General features: G+C 43.7%; 1 protein-coding gene across 1 annotated transcript in view; it reads left to right on the forward strand.

The window, feature by feature from the left end:
• Positions 1-20,986, forward strand: part of HEXB (hexosaminidase subunit beta) — a 202,616-nt gene that overhangs the window by 67,061 nt on the left and 114,569 nt on the right. The window contains 1 exon segment of the mRNA XM_033929284.1: positions 7,973-8,074. Coding sequence (XP_033785175.1) covers positions 7,973-8,074 — 102 coding nt within the window.

Raw genomic sequence — 20,986 nt, forward strand, 5'->3', positions numbered from 1 at the left:
TATAGTTTGCAGGATTATCTATAGGACCTTTGGGATCTTTTAGGATAGGTGTAATTATGATTTCTCCTAATTCCGGTGGGAAATGACCTTCACTTAATGTTGTTTGAAGCCATAGTGTGAGGCTAGCTTTAAATTTGGTGGAAGCTGTTGCTAGTAAGTATGAGGGACAGTTGTTTAAGTCACATGAGGATTTGCTGTATTTTTTGTAAAGCCTGTCCAAGTCTGACCATTGTATCTTTGGGAAGTTTGTCCATATCCTGTCTGCTGGGATTGCTTCATCTGTTTTGGGATTGATTCGTATTTCTTCTATGTTGGTTCTTGAGTTGTTGAATGTGGCTCTGGTTGTGATGATTTTGTGTTTGAAATGATCTGCTAATTGGGTGGCTGTGGGAGTTTGGTTTCCTTGGGTGGCGAGAAATGGTTTGGTATCAGTGAGGTTTCTTACGATGTTAAAAAGTATTCTTGTGTCTGGTTTTTCGGTGCTGATGAGTTTGGAGTAGTAGTTTTTTCGTTTTTCCTTCAGTTTGGTATTGTATTGTTTGATTAGGATTTTCCATTCATCTTTGATGTGATTGTGTTTTTGTTTTTTTCCATGTCCTTTCTAATTGTCTGCATTTTCTTTTTAGTTGTAGAAGTTCGTCGTCGAACATTTATTAGATGGTCTGTCTATTTTGTTTTTGTTTTTTATTGGAGCTAGTTCGTTAATGTAGATTCACTGAGGGTTCCGCCAACTGTTTATGAATTCTTTGGGGTTATTGGGGTCGATTTCGGGGTCGACTGTGTTCCAGAATGTGTGAGGTTCGATTTTCGGTCTGATCTTGATGAGTGATTTCTTTGGGATGGGGCTTGTTGTTATTTTGAGCCCAATTGATGGTGAATGAATATTTGTAGTGATCTGACCATAGAGTAGGGTGCCAGGACCCGTTTGAGATGTAGATGTTTTGTTCGTTTGATTTGGAGATGAATAAGCTGCTATATCGAGTTGATGACCTTTTTCGTGTGTGGGTTCTGGGTTGAGAATTTGATAGGATAAAGTGTTGAGGTATGAGAGTATATCTGTTGTTTGTTTGGATGATTGATCTTCTAAGTGGAGATTTAAGTCTCCGAGGATCAAGTTATGTGTGGAGGAGAGTGAGTTCTGGAAGATGAATTCTTCAAGTTCTTGTTTTGAGGTGTTCCATTTACCTGGTGTAATGTAGCAAATAAGACAGTTCAGGTTTCCATTGAGTGATTTGTCAGATATTTGGCAGGCTAGCAGATCTAGATAAGGGGTGGAGTGCTTGGTTAGTACGTCGATGTTGAGATTGTTTTTTGTTATGATTGCTAGACCTCCTCCTCTTCTGTTTTCTCGACATACTAATCCTACCTTTGCTGTCTGGGTGATTTCATGAGTCTCTTCTGACTGTGTATCCTTTCTTTTATTTCTTCCTTTCTGTACTCAGGCCCAACAATTGACTCTTTCTATTCCCTCCCTCCTTCCTTCCTATGTCCTTAGTGCCCTCAGTGCCTTCTTCCTATGTCGTTAGTGTCCCATCCTATGGGCTAGATTCACAAAACAAACCGATCGTGTAGCGACCCTTTTACTATCAAATTTCAATCCGGCCTGATTCACTTACCTCTCCTGCAATCCGCTTCAAATCCATGCATGCAAAGTAGTCTGGGACGCGATTTACAACACCAAATTTTCGATCCAACTGGGCTGGCCAATTACCTGAAGAAGCGACTGCTGGGGACTAGTTGAAAACGTCTTTCTGACTGGAAGCCCTGCTCTCTGCCCTGCAATCTCTCCTGCCTGCTTGCCCCGAATGCTGCCATGCTTCTTATACGTAAAAGGAAAAAAACCTGCAAAAGAGGCGGTGGGACCGCTGGATGACCAGGGAAGAAAAGGATACTTCAAGGAAGACAAACAAATTGCAGACAGACTAAATTCCTTATTTGCGTCTGTCTTTACGAAGGAGGACACTGCAACAATACCAGAAGCAGTGAAAATGTTCAAAGGAGTAATAGAGGACAGCCTCACCATAGTAGAAATGGACTTGGACCAGATATACTACCAGATCGACAATCTTAAAAGCGACAAATCCCCTGGACCTGATGGAATTCACCCGAGAGTCTTAAAAGAACTGAAGGTTGAAATTAGAGAGCTTTTGCAAAAAAATGCCAACCTGTCAATTAGAACTGGATAGATACCGGACGATTGGAAGATAGTGAACGTCACGCCAATTTCAAAAAAGGATCAAGAGGAGAACCAGGCAACTACAGACCTGTGAGTCTTAGGTCTGTCCCTGGAAAGATGGGTTGAAGCACTGATTAAAGATAGCATAGTCCGGCACTTGGATGCACATCGACCTGATGAGAGCCAGTCAACATGGCTTCAGGAAAGGGAAATCATGTTTGAACGAATTTACTTCAATTTTTTGAGACCGTGAACAAACAAATTGATAGTGGAGAACTGGTGGACATAATATACTTGGACTTCAAGAAAGCGTTCGACAAGGTTCCACATGAAAGACCTCCTCGGGAAACTACAAAGCCATGGAATAGAGGGAGATAAGAACATAAGCATTGCCTCTTCTGGGTCAGACCAGGGTCCAATCGCGCCCAGCAGTACCGCTCCCGCAGCAGCCCCCCAGGAGGTTTTGGAGATGGTCTGCACATGTGCGGGGATCGCTATAGAGCGATCCGTGCAGGCAGAATCTGCATTATTTTTCATTCCTGAATTCATCAGACCTGCTCGCATCGGACCCAGATCGGGCAGGTTAGTGAATCCAGGCCTTATGTCCTTAGTGCCCTCAGTGCCTCTTTCCTTATGTCCTTAGTGCCCCTTCCTGTGTCCTTAATGCCCTCAGTACCTCCTTCCTGTGTCCTTAATGCCCCCAGTGCCTCATTCCTATGTGCCCCTCACTGCCTTCCATAACTTTGTCCCCCACCCTGCAAAGCAGAACTCTTGAGCAGTATCTGTCTATCCCTCCCATGGCCCCCTGAAGCAGAACTCAAGCAGCATATTTCTTCCCCCCCCCAACCCCCATTGAAGCAGAACCTTTGCATGGCATTTTTCTATCCCTCCCTCCCTCCATCCCCCATGCAGTAGAACCCTTGAACAGCATCTTTCCATTCACCCCTGCCGCCGCCACTACTGCCACCGTGCAGGTGAACCCCACTGACCCTCCCATCTGACCCTCCCACTGCGAGACGACCGACAAACCTCCCGGCTCCAGCAGCATCAGCAGCCGCAGCACTCTAAACACGCTGCTTCACGGAGTTCTGCTGCCTGTGATTCCCTCTGCCGTGTCACTGATGATGTCGTCATTGATGCAGCAGAGGAAATCAAGGCAGTAGAAGGCCGCGAAGCAGCGTATTTAGAGTGCTGTGGCTACCGATGCTGCTGGAGCCGGGTGGCTTGTGGTTGTCTTGCGATGGGAGAGTCGGATGGGAGGGAGTGATGGGAGGGTCAACGGGGGTTCGGCTGCACCGGGGGGAGCGATTAACACGATGCTGCTGACGTCAAATCCAGCGAAGGTGGGGGGAAATGCGAGGGCCCAAACAACCCTAACGGTGGGCCCACCCTGACCATTTCTGAGGGAGGCTTTTTATTTATTTATTTATTTATTTTTGCGCGGCAGGGAGGGACAGGAAGCGATTGCCTGTCCCATTGTCCCCACGCACAGCTTCGGGATGTCCCTGAAAACTGCCTCTGTGGTCAGGCTCCATCTGTCCCTCATAAGTTGAGAATGGAGATCGGAAGTTCACTTCCCCCGTTGGTGTTGAAACAGGGCCCTCGGGGAAGGAAGTTCATGGAGTGGTTGTGGGAGCTTGCATTGAAGACATGTCGGTAAGAGACAGAAGCTGTGCTTTGTGTCAGGGTGCTGCTTTGTGAGAGCCGCTGGGTCCTAATGCTTCTCTATTGCTGGTTGAAAGTTGTCCCAGTTTTAGAAAATGTGTCCCTCATTGATTCTATGTGGGTTTTTTTTTTTAAAGTCTGTTTTCCTTTAAGGATGGTTTTTCCTGAAGAGAATTTAATCTGATATTTAAACTGTCAGAGGTTTGAAAAAGAAAAATAATCAGGAATCCTTGTCTATATTGAGTCTTGTGTGTGTGTGTTTTGTATGAGAGAGAGGAGAGAATTGTGACTTGTTAGGAGTGGCTAAGAAAAAAAAACACCTGAGTATCAAGGGAAGAGCTACTGAAAGCGGGAGATCCTGTACATCAGGGGTGTCAAAGTCCCTCCTCAAGGGCTTCAATCCAGTTGGGTTTTCAGGATTTCCCCAATGAATATGCATGAGATCTATTTGCAAGCAGTGCTTTCATTGTATGCTAATAGATCTCATGCATATTCATTGGGGAAATCCTGAAAACCCATGAATTTGATGATGATGTAATGTTTTTCATTTACATTCTATTTATACTATTATTTTTATACACCTCTAGATATGGTGTCTTTTTACCTATGCATTGTAACTTATACTATTTATTTATATCCATGGCATGTTGTATTCATGTATTTATACTTACGCAATGTCTTATTTATGATACTTTTATGTTTTAATTTAATTTATTTATAACACTATTCACGCTATCTATGTTTCCTAAGATACTGTCTTTATCCACAAATGATTATGCAAAATTCTTTGAAGGATTCAAACACACACAATTTCTGTCATGTCTCTCACATATTGTGCTCCAAGATTCACACACATAGGGCTTCTTTTATGAAGGTGCGCTAGTGTTTTTAGTGCACGCACCGGATTAGTGCGCGGGGCATTTTAGCACACGCTATTCCGCGCGTTAAAAAACTAACGCACCTTCCTAAAAGGAGCCCATAATTTATACACCTCTCAAATATACACAATTTCAATCATGTTTCTCACACATTGTGCTCCAAGATTCATACACATACTGTCTTAATCATGATTCTTTTACACTGTCTCTTTTGTTCAGTGCTCCATTACTTCATTTCAATTTCTGGTGGAATTCGTTGTGTCACCTATAGAATGGAAAGATCATTGGTGGTACAGAATGGAAAATATAATAGTTTTATAAAAATATGGGAGCCATTAACATCTTTTTGTCATGATTAATGCCATTTTTCTATTAATTTTACACCATTTAGTGTTGAAAGAAGGGAAGGGTTTAATGGGAGGGTTTTTGATCTTATAATGAATAATGTGATTAGAAGGAGGATGTAGGGAGGGTTGCATTTATATTTATAAGATATAATGATAAGATGTTCAAGTGGTCTAATTAATAATGTTTATTATGAATTCTGTACACTTGATGAAAGTTTAAAAATGAATAAAGAATTTTAAAAGAAAAAGTGCTCCATTACTGATATATACACATTCCAAACATGTTTCTTTTACATTGTACATCCAAAACATTAACACAGTTAAAAGATTTACTCTGTTTTAATCAATCAATCAAGGTTCATTGTCCATTTGAATTATGTCAGATTGACAATGGCCATATGATTCCTCATTAAATCTTAACAACCGAGGATCAACACACAATCCATAAACTACCCGAGTGTATAATAACCCACTTTGTCCTTTTGTTTTGCCATAATTCAATATTCACACACTCTAAAAGATTTACCCTGGTTTCAATCCAATCTATCAAGTTCATTGTTCATTATTACATCAAATTGACATGGCGACATGGCGTTTATCAGTTAGATCTCCACATTTGAGGTTTAACACACAATCAATAAATTGCCAAGTGCACAACAGTCCTCACTCTGCTGTTTCTTTTTCTTGTCATAATTCCTTATTTATATGCACACTCGATGTATCACTTTATTAATGCACAGCACTTAATTTACCTTTTTTAAAAAAAATCTTTATTCATTTTCACATCGTTACAACAAGTGTATAATATTCAGTCAAAAAAAACCCTTTTACAAATTACTTGATATTCTTACTTATAATCATTTAAAGTATAAAAGAATCCCTCCCACCCACCCCATCCATTAAGTAAGTAAACCAATTAACAGACATCATATATCCCAATCCCACCCTACCAATACCATTTTATTATTATACCGGACTAGCCTCAGAAACATGCAAGAACTGCTACTTATATAATAGGGATGTCAAAAACACCTATTCTAAATACTCCACTTCGTATTAATTTGATGTCCTTTTTCATCATATAACACCTAAAGCTCCTTAACCCAGCTTTCATGTTTTCTTTATTTTTTCATCCCTCATCTTAACTTCATAAACCCTTGACCTCTAACCCAGATACAATTTTATAACATACTTTTCTTTGGAGGCGCATTCGTGCACTACAGTTAACTATATAGATGTTATCATAAGAACATAAGCAATGCCTCCGCCGGGTCAGACCTGAGGGTCCATCGTGCCCAGCAGTCCGCTCAACGCGGCGGCCCAACAGGTCCAGGACCTGTGCAGTAATCTCTAGATCCCCTTTTCCATACAGGAAATTTGTCCAATCCTTTCTTAAACCCAGTACCGTACTCTGCCCTATTACGTCCTCTGGAAGCACATTCCAGGTGTCCACCCACCCGCTGAGTAAAGAAAAAACTTCCTAGCATTTGTTTTGAAGTCTATCCCTCTTCAATTTTTCCGAATGCCCTCTTGTTCTTTTATGTTTTGAAGAATTTGAAGAATCTATCTCTCTCTCTTTCTCTATGCCCTTCATGATCTTGTAGGTCTCTATCATGTCTCCTCTGAGTCTCTGCTTTTCCAGGGAGAAGAGCTCCAGCCTCTCCAATCTTTCAGTGTATGAAAGGTTTTCCATGCCCTTAATCATTCGTGTCGCTCTCCTCTGGACCCTCTCAAGTATTGCCATATCCTTCTTAAGGTACGGTGACCAATACTGAACACAGTATTCCAGGTGCGGGCGCACCATTGCCCAGTACAACGGCAGGATGACTTCTTTTGTTCTGGTCGTAATACCATTTTTAATAATACCAAACATTCTGTTTGCCTTCTTCGCGGCTGCTGCGCATTGCGCCGTTGACTTCATTGTTGTATCCACCAGTACACCCAAATCTCTTTCAAGGTTACTTCCCTCTAATACTAATCCCCCCATTTGGTAGCTGAACATCAGGTTCTTTCTCCCTATATGCATGACCTTGCATTTCCCTACATTGAATTTCATCTGCCATTTATTCGCCCACTCCTCCAGTTTGTTTAGGTCCCTTTGTAGGTCCTCACACTCTTCTGTAGTTCTAACCCTTCTACAGAGTTTAGTGTCGTCCGCAAATTTTATAACTTCACATTTCATCCCCGTTTCCAGGTCATTAATAAACACATTGAACAGCAGCGGTCCAAGTACAGACCCCTGCAGAACTCCGCTCGTGACTTTCCTCCAGCCCGAGTAGTAACCCTTCACTCCAACCCTCTGTCTCCTGCCTGCTAACCAGTGTTTGATCCATCTGTGTAAGTTACCAGATTACCACATTTCAATCTCTGCACTTGATTGCTTCACATTAAGAGTCTTCAATAATTTTTTTAATGGTTTTCTGTGAAGCAATCAAGTGCAAAGATTGAAATGTGATACATACACATACGGGTTTATTCCTGCTAAGTTTATATAATCGCCATTCTCAAGTAATGATCACCATTAAACTCACACTACCACATTTCAAGCTTTGCACTTGATCGCTTCACATTAAGCACTTGAATGTTTCACTCAAAACACATATAGCACCTATACCCTTCTGCTGTCACTAATGTCACTCAGACATAAATATGTTCATACTAATTTTAATTTGCTCACATTAGGACCCCTGAGGAAGGAGTGTTTCTTTGAAACACAGACCATGTAGGATCCGGTCTTATCAGTCCTTTGGAAACAAACTGTTTCTATGTTCATTTTTTTATGATTGTTTATTAAAGACTTGGCATCCTGTACATCATCACTGCAGTTTCTGTTTTTGTTCTTCGTTATGATGGTAAGATAAAAATAAACTTAAAATTTACAATAGTCTTTGCCTTTTTTGTTGCAGGAGGCAATGGCTTTCAACAAATTTAATGTGTTGCACTGGCACATTGTAGATGACCAATCCTTCCCTTATCAGAGCATCACTTTCCCCAATTTAAGTTTCAAGGTGAGGAAAATAATCCTGTGAGTGACCACTCACTAAGGAGGGAAAAGGAGGACCTGGAATAAGATCAGTACTACAAGCTGTTTCAGAGTTTGGACTGGGAGACTAGTAAAGGTGAACATGAGCTAATCCAGTCATTCTCAACTCTGGTTACCCTAAAATTGTAACTGTGTGTGGCCCAAGAACCTTAGTCTGCATATATTAGCCTTAGACCATACTTGAGCTCATCTGTGGATACTCTGAAACCTCTATTTATACAGTGGTGTTCAAAGTACTTAAGTAAAAGTAAAAATGCAAGTATCTTTAATACTTAAGAGTACAGTGAAGAACACATTAAAAATTACTTAGACAATAACCTTTTTTTTTTTTTTTTTAACTTAATGTATTTTGAGTAAAAAGTAAAAGTATTGTAACACCAATGAATTCAACTATTGCTAATGTTTATATCCCAACAATTTTATTGCTCTACAATTCAATCCACTTTGCTTTCGGTAAAACTAAATTTTGAAAATGACTGTCACTCATGCAAATGTGCTTGTGAGTCTTTATTAAAACAAGCACAGCTACAAAGGTGTTCAAGAACTGCATTGAAAGAAAGTGGATTGTGCAGAGTAAAAGGTTTCTTCAAGTTAGCCAGACTGCAATATTACTGATGTCTTTTGACTAGGTCTGCATGTATCGATCAATGGAATCTCTGTCTGAAATACTTGATTTCCATATAGCAAAAAATACTATATCATTATTGTCATTATTTACATTAGCAGCACTGTGGTCTAATTCATTACTTGCATCTTCATCTTTATCATCATGTGGGCTAATTACAGAGTAGGCTTTCACAAAGTTTGAAAGGAATTGTCTGTTCTAACAACTTTTCATTTGGCAACCTGTCCGTTTCAAGAACTGATGCAAGAATGTCAAATGTGTGAGAATGCTTCAGGTCTGGGCAATACTGGCAGCAGGTTCTTTTTTTTTTTTTTATTGCTCATAAAAAAGCTTTTTAGAGTGGAATAGATGGCTCCTTTGAGCCCATTAAGATAAGTTATCAATTAATGTTGTAGTGCACATGTCCCTTGGGCATTGGCAGGGCATGGCTGGTGCCCTACTCCAAGGCCTACGTGCTTTCCCAAGAGGAAGGAAGACCCTGCTCAGGTGAATTTCTAGAGTTCTTTAACATAATAAATAGAAGTGCACAGTAAGTATTTATCTCAAAAAGGAAAAGGTGTTTAATACTGTGGTCAAAAAGATATAATCAAAACAGATTTATAGCATACAGTTCCAGAACCCTGGCACAGCAGGGCCTTAAAGGCTTGTTTCTCAGTGCTGCTTAAAGTCTCGAACTGTTAGTGCAGTAAGGCCCTTATTTAACAAGCTCTCAAAACAAAGTTTATAATCCTACTCCTTTAAGAAGGAAGCATTAAACAGTTCAACAAAAAGAAATAAAAAATTCAGGGCTTTAACATTCCCCAAACACGTGGAGGGGCATAATCAAAAAAAGCATCTAAGTCCCCTTTTGGCCTAAGTCCTTAAACGTTCAACGCAGAAGCAGGGAAAGTGTCCATAACCAAACCAAACGTCCTTGTTTTGATTATGGCCTTCCTTTGCCTAAACGTCCAATCACCACTACGTCTAAAAGTACACCCACACCATGTCTACACTTTTCAGCCATAAAGAAACAAAAAAATGCCTAAGCCACAAACGTCCAACAGAAGGGCTTTTAGGCGAAGGAGGAGCCAGTCCTTCGCCTAAAAAGCTGGATTCTGTAACTGGTGTCTGTCAAAAACAACACCGGTTACAGAAACCCCCCTCCCACACACACACACACACAACGATCCAGGCAGGAGGGTGCCCAAGCCCTCCTGCCATGTCGAACCACTCCCCCCCCCCCCCCCCCCCCCCCCGACAACATCGGGGCAAGAGGGAGCTCAAGCCCTCTTGCCCTGGCCAACCGTGGCACCCCCGACGATATCGAGGCAAGAGGGAGTCCAAGCCTTCTTGTCCCGCCGATTAACATCGGGCCAGGAGAGAGCCCAAGCTCTCCTGGCCCCAGCAACCACCACCCCCACGACTCATTCGGGCCAGGAGGGAGCCCAATCCCTCCTGGCCCCGGCGACACCCCCCGCTGCTACTTGAATGGGCCAGGAGGGAGCCCAAACCCTCCTGGCCCCGGCGACCCCCCCCCCCCCCCCCCCGCCGCTACTTGAATAAGCCAGGAGGGAGCCCAAACTCGCCTGGCCCCGGCGACCCCCCCCCCCCCCCCGCCGCTACTTGAATGGGCCAGGAGGGAGCCCCAACCCTCTTGGCCCCGGCAACCCCCTACCCCCACCCTGCACTACATTACGGGCAGGAGTGATCCCAGGCCCTCTTGCCCTCGACGCAACCCCCCCTCCCCCCAATGACAGCCCCCCCAGAACCCCAGATCGCCCCCCCCCAGCCGACCCACGACCCCCCACCTCCCCTTCCCCGTACCTTTGTTCAAGTTGGCCGGACAGATGGGTGTCAAACCCACCTGTCCGGCAGGCAGCCAACAGAAGAATGGGGCCGGATTGGCCCAGCCGTCCCAAAGCCCTGCCCACAGGTGGGGCCTAAGGCGCCTGGGCCAATCAGAATAGGACCAGAAGCCTTAGGCCCCTCCTGGGGGTGGGGCCTGAGGCACATGGGCCCAACCCGGCCAACTGGGAGCTGGTGGAGGGAGAATTGGCAAATCCAACTTAAAGTTAGCAGTTTACAAATGCTCACTGTATTCCCACACCTAAGATGGCTAGTGAATTCTCCCCAAATTTTTCTATTGCCTCCTGGGTATAACATGAAAGAAGAAGAATGCAAAAACCTTCAGTTATTTACTTGTCCTGGTTCAGTCTTTCATTCTGCCAAATTCCCAGACTTGCAGACCCTTCTTGCACTGCCACCGCACAGAGGAAAAATAATCCTCAAAAAAAAAAAAAAAAAAGAAGGAAAAACAAAACTTTCACAGCAAACAAACCTCAGTCCTTCTGAGGCACACCCAGCTAGTTTGCCTCACTAGCTTATACAATTCACACAGTTCTTGTACCATGAATGCAGCTCCAAGTCACTCAGCACAGCAGTAAAAGAAAAACTTTTAAACCAAAAAGATTAACTCGCTTCCATGGACTCCCAATCATGCTGCTCAGGATTGTTTACAACCTCCATAGGCTCAGTTAGATTCTCTTGCTCTGGCAACCCAGACTCCTCAGGTTCCAACATCACAATGTCCTCTGGCTGTGCTGTCTCAGGAGCTTCCCTAAGAGAGTCTGTTCCCTCAGCCTGCTCACTCTCTGACTGAAGCTTCCAGTCTTGAACCTGCCTACGTGTGCAGGTGCCCCATCCAGCTCTGCATGGAGAGAGGGCTGCAACTCGGCTTTTGCTGAGCTCTTCCCATGCTTAGCCAGCAATCTCATTAGGTTGGAGCTTAAAGGAGATCCTGTTTTCTAAGTGAATTTTTATAGGCATTCCATGGCTGTTTACCAATCTGCTCTTAAATGGCACAGCATCTTACTCAGTCCCTGACTTCCTCTCCAGCTCAGGGTACTAATTCAGATAAAGGGGCTTCAGAACTACACTGATCAGCTCTTGTTGTCTTTAAATGGGTATGTTTGGAAGTTCTGACTGGCACAAGGCTGGTATTAGTGCCAGACTTGTGACAATGCAGCACTTGCAGGACAATTTAAGTTATCACTTAAGAATGAAGTAAAAATGATGCTAAATTAACAAAAAAAAAGTGTGTAATTTTTCTTTTTTTTTTTGGTAAGGTGTGCTTTATCTCTAGTTTCTGGATGATTACTACTACTACTAATTTCTATAGCGCTGCAACTGAGGTCTTTTTCCTCCCATATTGTTTATGCTGCTACTAATGACTGGATAGTCAACTCAGAGTGTTCTACATAAGCTTTTATAATTGTGTTACGATACCTAAGTTTCGGTGATGTTACTATACCTGAGGTGCAATTATGAGCTTGTGACAGAGCAGAGCATAGTGCTCAGGAGAGGATTTACACTATGTAGTGTTCAGAACAAAAATAACTTTTTGAGCCTGTTTCTTCACAAGTGCCCCTTAATGGTTTGCTTTCCAAAGATATGATACAGAAAAAACAGGGGGAAAACAACACCACAACCACAAATATACACAAATCAGAGTGGAATTGTCCAGAAGAAAATGATGTGCACTAAGGAAGTGTCCTCCAATATGTCTGGTGATTTGAAGATCTTTATTGTTCAAACATCAATAAAACACATTCATCGACTCGACATATACATGTTTCGGTCCTCAAGGGCCTGCCTCAGGAGTCTTAAAAGTACGAATGATGATGTAAGAAGTATGCTGGTACTCAAGAAGATATACGATTAAAAATCAATCAAAGAAGAATGTCATCCCGCTGTAATACGGGAGATGTCAATTTCCACCTTACTTAACATCTCCCATATTACGCACGGGATGACATTCTTCTTTGATTGATTTTTGATCGTATATCTTCTTGAGTACCAGCATACTTCTTACATCATCATTCGTACTTTTAAGACTTCTGAGGCAAGCCTTGATGGCCGAAAAATGTACATGTCGAGTCGATGAATGTGTTTTATTGATGTTTGAACAATAAAGATCTTCAAATCACCAGACATATTGGAGGACACTTCCTTAGTGCACATCATTTTCTTCTGGACAATTCCACTCTGATTTGTGTATATTTGTTTTCCAAAAAAACAGCTATGCTTTTCAAGTTTCCCACAACTTTCAGTTTATATTCTTAGTAGGGCTTGCCACGCCCCAAACAGTCTTATCATAGAAACAGTTTTTTATGCAGCATTCAATCACATCTGTTATCAGGCATTAGAATAAAGGCAGACTTGTCCACCTATGAGAATCTTACCTCCAGCAGATTCTATCAGCAAAACAGATCAGCTCTTCCATTCAGCTTCCCTAGCTCCTGTGTTCCCTCTGGGCCTCCATAGGTGACAAAGCTGGTCCACACATACAGCCCAGATGCCCTCAGCCAAGCTGCCAGTAACTGTTTCACCTTGTACCATCTTTCTTTCTCAGCTCAAGTGGAATTAGCTTCCCAGGGCTCCTGCCTCAGCCACATCTAGGGGAATGCTAAGGAGTTCTTTCCTCTTCCAGGGACCTCCCTGAATTACTCTCAAACTGGAACAGATATACTCATGTCTACCTGGTTCCCGCCCCTGTGACCCAGCACCAGTATCTGTCTTATCATTCCCTCTGTAATTCCCTCACCTGAGCACTGTGTATAGATATACCTTTTTGTCCAGTTTGTCTTAACTATATTGTAAGCTCTTACATGTTTGTGGTAAACAGCGCTGTGTATGTTTGGTAGCGCTGTAGTAGTAGAAACAAACATAACAATGGGTAGGCCCAGATTGGGTGGCCTTCTGGGGCTCAGGAGGGGGGATTGGGTGTACTCGGGGGATTGGAACATGGTGCTTGGGAGGAGGGGAAGGGACATATGTTGGACTCCACTTTTGTGGGTCCTGTTGATATTCAGCTGGGACCCTATTAGTATCTTGTGCAGATTCTGGCTGAATATCGGCTGGGACCCACATAAGTTCCAGCAGCTAGCAACAGGCCAGGAAGGTTCAGATATCCAATGCATTTTTAAAAAAAAAATGCTTATCACTGCTGGCTGAATATTGTGTGGGCGGGGCTGGGGTCCGCCAGCTTGACAGAGGACCCAACTTCTGCCACAGGTGTAAAGATCAGTGCTCCCTGGAGTGACTACAAAGAAAATGTCTGTAGCGATCCCAGCAGGCTGCCATTGTCCTCTGCAGCACGTTCCCTCTGCCACGATCCCGCCCCTGACGTCAGAAGAGGGGCAGGACCGTGGCAGAGGGAACGTGCTGCAGAGGCCAACGGCATCCTGCTAGGATCGCTACAGCACCAGCAATCCTCTGCAGGATGCCCTAATTTGCTAAAGGTGAGATTGGGAGGCCAGGGGGGAAGCTGGAGGATGCCACAAAGAAAGGTGGGAACATGCAGGCCTTCGGGAGGGGGGAGGGCCCTGGTATAGCAGTACATGGAGAGAGGGAAGGGGGTCCAAAGAGATGTGCATATGCCAGACTGGGAGGTAGAGGGGGAAGAAATAATGGGTCTAAAAACAGAGGCGAGGGAGAGAGATGGTGGACAATGGGATTTAGGGAGGGAAGGAACAGAAAGGGAGAAGTTGGGCACAAGGGATGGTGTAGAGTGGGGAGAATAGAGATACTGGATAGGAGGGTAGCTGGGAAGAGAAATGGAGAGCTAGTGGACCCTGGGGTAGTGGGGAAGGGAGGGAGAAATGCTGAATGAAAGGGTAGTTGAGAAAAGGAGACATGGTGGGGTCCATCACTGCAGCTATGGATGGAGAGATGACAAAAAAGGAAAGATGCCAGACCTCTGGGGGATGGAAAGGGAGGACAGAGATTGGAAGAATGGATGGTTAGCACAGAGAAAGAAGAAAAACGACAAATTGGCAGGAGACCCAGGCAAGCAAGTTATCGGAAGACATTTTGTCGCAGAGCCTAGGGACCAACATGATTTGATTAATGATCAGACAACAAAAGGTAGAAAAAAAATTTATTTTCTGTTTTGTGATTACAATATGTCAGATTTGAAATATGTATCCTGCCAGAGCTCCGCGAACGTGAGCTATGGATTTAACAGAGAGGAAAAGTCTTTTGTTTTGTTTACACCACAGACCCTTTCTGTGTTGGCCAGCTCTGGCTAGTGGTCTGAGTTTAAATTAGTAGCCTTCTCATAAAAGTGTTAATAGGGAATGCTTGTAAGAATCCTAGTTTCCTCCCTGCATGATCCTTCTGTAGTGACACTCCCTGAATTCTTCTGGTGCTGGCAACAGGTTTGCTGGGCTTATTTAGCTTTTTAGGGACAGGGTTCTCCCTGTGATAATTGACCAGCTAGTTTTTTAGGTAGACTAGACATATGAAATAAACTCATTAAAATAATCAAAATCTAGTTACATAGATTAATTGATTTGCCTGATTTATATTTTTTGTTAACTGGAAATACTGTACGTCAGTGTACACAATGTATCAATAAGTACTCTTCAGTCAAACTAATTAAGATAAACATGTAAAAAACTATGCAGACTTAGAAGTGCCCATATAGAATAATGATGAAATGAATAAAGTTAAGGAATCATCTTTCTGTGCAATTCAGGAGGGTTTGGTGTTGGAGACAGGCTTGTGCTTGGGCAAGAAATTTGTCTGGTGGTGCTGTCTTTCAGTAGACTCGAGGGTCCTGCTTGCATTTCCCATAATATCAGCCTTGCAATTCAGGTCCAAGTAGGTGTTAATTTATCACTTTTTGTCTGTTTGGGCCAGATGAAGCCTTCTTTTGTAAATGCTGTCTGCCATGCGGTTTATTATCTGTGAACTTGCTATTTGTTACTACACTGTTGTATTTTTAGAGCTGCTTTACTGAGGAGAAATGACATGGGGAAAAAATTTATCACCAGTCCTGCCCTGTCCCTGTGAGCTCGGCTCGGTTCCTTGCCCGTCCCCTGTCCCACCTTGCAAACTGTCAGATCCCATCCGCATAAGCCTTGAATAGTTAGGATTTTATACTGAACTCTTTTATTAAAGTATAAAAAAGAGATAATATTCTGTATAATATGTCATTTTAGAAACACAAATAATACAGAGCAAGGATCAACAAAAACCCCTTGTCCGCCCCTCCCATTTCACAAATATCCCCTCCACTAATTGTGAGAAAACTGAACAAACCAAATTACTACAGAATGCTACATAGAAAATAATCAAGCTAACAGAATACTTCAGTCACACATGCAAGAATAGTGATAGGGAGGTGCAACTAGGGGAACTACCCCCTGGTCAGAAGAGTCCCTAAGCTAAAGAAGGCACAGCCAGGGCTTTGTGGTCCCCAGTTATGTCTAATTACCAGCTCTAGCAGGATACATTATTTCAAATCTGAAATATTCTAATCACAAAATATAAAAATTTATTTTTTCTACCTTTTTGTTGTCTGGTAATTTATTCTTCAAATCACATTGGTCCTCAGGCTTGGTTTTTGGGTTCCTTCTGTCTTCATTGTGGCATGGCTGGCTCCTAAAGGTAAAATAGGCGCAAGAGGAGCTAGGGAGGAGATGCCGAGTCTGGACATGGGTGCAATTTTTTTTTTTTAACCATAGGAGCAAGACTTTTCACCGTTTTCCGCGGGGCAGTGAAGGGTCTTGCCCCATTCCCTGCAGTAAAACAGTTGTAAAATGTCTCCATCGCTGCGGATTTACTGCAGTGACCACCAGTTTACCACGGTAAATGGTCCCCGTGTCATTCTCTAGTTTACACTCATGAGTGAAGGATGTAGTTAACATCTCTGAAACAGTTGTGGAATTTTTTCACTCATAGAAATCTAGAGCCACTGAGGCCACAGAGTTTAGTGTTTGAGTAAAGTTGCTGCACTATGTTTAGAAATATTGCTTACCCGCTAGATGACATGAACCTCTCACTCATGTTCATATCAATGAAGGAAGATCAGTAAAGGGTTTGTACATTGACCTCAAACCAATGGAATACTGCTTGGCAGGTCTATAAGTGAATACTACAACTGTTCTTAAACTACCTCAGTTTGCCTTTTCTCCTCATATATCTTTTCATTTAATTTTTTTTTCCACTAAACCGTTTGCGAGGCTTTTGGTGCTGTAGATCCCCTTTTGTGGGACAGATCTGGATGCAGGAGAGCACGGACTCTGAGGTAGAGAGTCTGCTTTCAAGGAGCAGACTGTTTTGCAGTGCACCTACTTGGACAGCCTGCACTAACAGTTTGGGAGCTCGGGGTTCGCTTCCTTGGGAGCAAGGCTTACTCCCAGTTTCATCCACAGTGGGTTTGAGTGCAGGCTATGTGGCTTTGTGGTGCCTTTTTGCTGGATTGGGGCTGAGAGGCAGTCGAAAGATACAGGCAGTCCAGATTCCAGACTTGTTGAGGCAGTTTCCAGCCCCCAGCCTGACAAACCATATCAGGGGGTGGTCCTTTAAAATTGATATTTAGGGAGATTCTGAAGTTAGAGATAGGTTTCCAACCTACTCTAAAATCCCAAATTGCTATTTTTTTTTGTTTGTTTTTGGGTGTAGCTCCCCCAGGGCAGTTTCTGGTGCTAAAAATTCCAAAAGTGCTATTTTTTATTTTTCAGTGTAGCTCCCCCAGGCAGTTTCTGGTGCTAAAATCACTGCTGCCATGATCCATCTTGGATTTCCTGATTATTAAAATTAAAAGTATCTATCTGCTTCAAAACACCTCATTTTGCTTAAAAACAAGTAGGATGGATTCATCACCTCACCCTGGCCCATCAAGACTACAGGCTCACACCCTGCCTTAACCTCAAGCCAACCACCTCTTCCTCCCATGGGCCAATGAGGAGGCCATAAAACAGCATTCCCCTCAGGAAATAGAAGGACCCCCCCAAGCCCTCCCCACCTATCTCCCTACCCTATACTGCTAAAACCACTGCCATCTTCAGATCATTAACTCCACCATAGTGTTTTGCCAGCACAAACATTGGTAATCCCAGTGATCACAGGCCAGGGGAGATACGACAACATAAGAAAGTCACAGGCCTGCAGAAGGCGTATCCTGCTTTTCTGGAAGTGACACCCATTGGGGTGTGGTACAGGGAATGGATTAGATGGATGGGGGGAAGGGGGAGTGTGGGGAGGAGGAGGGGTGGTCTTGTTGGGAGATTTCCTAGGTTCAGATGGGTGGGGGTCTGGTGGTTTCTCTGGGGTTTATTGCGACTGGGGGAGTGGTGGCTGTTTCCAACACCTACCATGGTCTCATTAGTCTAATGTCTCCAGTTTAGTTGTAAATGTATCTTGTAACCCTTCATCCAATTCTCCAGTATATTATGAGGAATTACATTAAAGGATACTCAAGATTGCAAGGTGGACATGGTTATGAAGAGAGTTGAAGCGCTAGCTTTGGGAATCAAAGCTTCAGTGGTAGCATCGTTTGTGGTGTGGACCTGTTATACCAGTTTGAGATGCACCCCTTCTAAGGAGGATATTTGCCCCCAGCTGGTGCTTGAAAGGGTGGACTATGTGGTGAATACCCTATATGACATTATCAGGGTCATGAGCAAGGTGTCAGCATATGTGGTCTCTACCTGCAGAATGCTCTGGATCAGACAGTGGTGGGTGATTCTGCCTTCAAAGCAACTTTTTTTTCTATGAATTGTAATTTATTTCACTCAATTTTACACAGTAAAAGATACAGAAGTACACAAACGGTCTAATTTTCCTTCTTGACTCTCATGTTGACCCTCGTGCAGGTGATGCCTCCATATGATATTTTACTAGTGAGTATGTCTCCTATTATGGTAACGTTGTCGATTTCTTGCAGATTCGCAACCAGCTTGTTGTGTTGCCTTCCTTTTGGACTGTCCTCTTGACTTTCTGTCCTGTTGGGAGTTCAGACTCTGCCTCCTTGCCAATGGTAAACTCTTGATTCTTGCCTTCAAAGCAACTTTAAGCAGACTGCCTTTCAAGGGGCAAATGCTTTTGGTAAAGGCCTAGATGACCTTATGGCCAGCATGGTGGATTACTGCCCTAAGCATCTGCCAGACAGCAGACCTTGCCACCCCCTGGAGAGAGTAGAGGTAATTTTTGTTCCTCTAGCCATTTTCTCCAGTATAACGTGAGTTCCTCCACTCGGAGGTCTTTCCATGTTTCCAGACAACAATTTGGCAATTCTAGACATCAGCAACCCTCAGGGTCTTGCGTTAACTCGATCTCCCAAAAGTCCCAATGATGCCAGGTTGGCTCAGGGAGGCTGTCTGCATTTTTGTGAGAATAGGAATAGATTTTCTCAAATTGAGGGGTGTTTGGTATCATTCGAGAGGGCCACAGGATTGAGTTTTATCGTCCTCCAGTAGATTTGTTCCTAGATCTCCAGCCGGATGGCTGAAAAAAAGAGGCCATGGTCCGTTCAACAGTTCAAAGGCTCTTGGATATTCACGCCATAGAATCAGTACCCAAAGAAGAATTGGGCTTTGGCAGATACTTCACATACTTCATTGTTCCCAAGAAAGGCACAGAAGACAAGAGACTAATGCTGGATCTCAAGGCCATCAATGCATTGCTAAGGATCCCATGTTTCCACATGGAAATGGCCTGTTTGGTCATTGCAGTGGTGGCTCTGGGGGAGTTTCTAGCCTCTCTATCTGACTGAGGCATACCTGCATATTCCCATTTTTCCGGACCATAGGAAATATCTGAGATTTCATATCCTTCAGGAAACATTTCCAGTTGGCCGCTCTCCCCTTCAGACTAGCAACAACCCCCCATACTTTTACCAAGGTAATGGTGGTTGCAGCTTATCTCCGGAGAATAGGGATCCGGGTGCACCCCCATCTGAAGATTGGCACTTCCAAGCTGGAGTGCGAGACAGCAGTGTGATCTGCTACAGTGGTTGGGCTGGATAGTCAACTTCAAAAAGAGCCATCTGGAATTGACCCAGAGGTTGGAATATCTGGGGATTCACTTTTCACATGGCAAAGGGCCATGTCTGTCTTCCTGAGCCATGCAAACAGAAACTCAGGAAACAAATCTTAGAGCTCTTAGTGATGCCGATTCCTACTGCCTAGTATTATCTTCAGGTGCTGGGCTCGATGGCAGCCTTAATGGAAGTTGTTTCCTGGGCCAGGAGGCATATGCAGCCTCTCCAGAATGCTCTTCTATCTTGGTGGTCCCCTCAGCATCACTCTTTTCAGATACAGCTTCCCTGGACAGGGACCGTTAGGAACAGCTTACACAGGTGGCTCCAGGGAGACTCCTCATTGAAGGGAATGCCTCTCCAAATCATATTGTGGATGACTTTCATGACCAATGCAAGCCTGTTCAGATGGGGAACCCATTGTGGGGTCACTCTGTCAGGGCCAGTGGACTCGCCATTAGAAGGGGTGGTCTGGAGCTCTGAGCAATTCGGTTAGCGTTGAGAACACTGGAATCGGTCCTGGAGGGAAAAGCAGTAAGAGCATTTTCTGATATGCGAACAAACAGGAAGGTACCAGAAGTGCTCCCTTATGTCTGGAGGCTCAGATGCTGTTCCAGTGGGTGGAAACCCATATACAAGCCCTTTTCACTGCTCACATAGCCAGAGTGGAAAATGTGCAGGCCATTTTTCTCAGCTGGCAGTCTCTAGACCCAGGGGAATGATCTCTCACAAAGGGCATTCGAACACCATTGTGCAGTGCTGGGGCAGATCAGTATTGGATTTGATGGCTTCTCAAAACTCAAAAGTGAGGTGCTTCTTCAGTTGAAGAGACGAACTGAAAAGCATGGGGTTGAACTTGTTTTTCAGTCCTTTAGATCTTCCCGCCTTCTTCGATGGTGACCCAGGTCATCCACAAGATCGTCACTCATCCAGGACTCATGATTTTGATTACCCCGGACTGGCCCTGCCAACTGTGGTATGCGGACCTAGTACATCTTGAAAAGAACAGGAGCCTCAATCTCTCTGTTCATCTGGCACTTCTCAGTCAGTGTCCAGTTCCCATGGAGCATCCAGAGTGCTTTGATCTTATGGCATGGTTCTTGAGCGCATAGCCCTAGTTCACAAGGGCTATTTGGACGTGGTTATTGCCACTGTACTCCTGGCTAAAAAGCCTTCTGTAAGGTAGGTTTGTAGTGGCCCCACAATGTTAGGTTGTAGGGGTTATGTTAGGCGCCCTTACAAAACGCCAGGTCCCGGGTTCAATACTGTCACCGAAGATTCACCAGGAAGTAGACTCAAATAAGAAGCACGGCCAGAGGTGATTGCATAAAGAATATATTATAGAAATAGGCTTACAGAAAAGTAGGATTCATAAAAATTACAATTACAATTACAGAGACTGCTTCTGTGTTCTTGTGAATGAGAGAAAGAGCACACAAAGAGAGAGA

Source organism: Geotrypetes seraphini, chromosome 1, assembly GCF_902459505.1.
Source record: "Geotrypetes seraphini chromosome 1, aGeoSer1.1, whole genome shotgun sequence".
In the NCBI taxonomy this organism is placed as follows: Eukaryota; Metazoa; Chordata; class Amphibia; order Gymnophiona; family Dermophiidae; genus Geotrypetes; species Geotrypetes seraphini.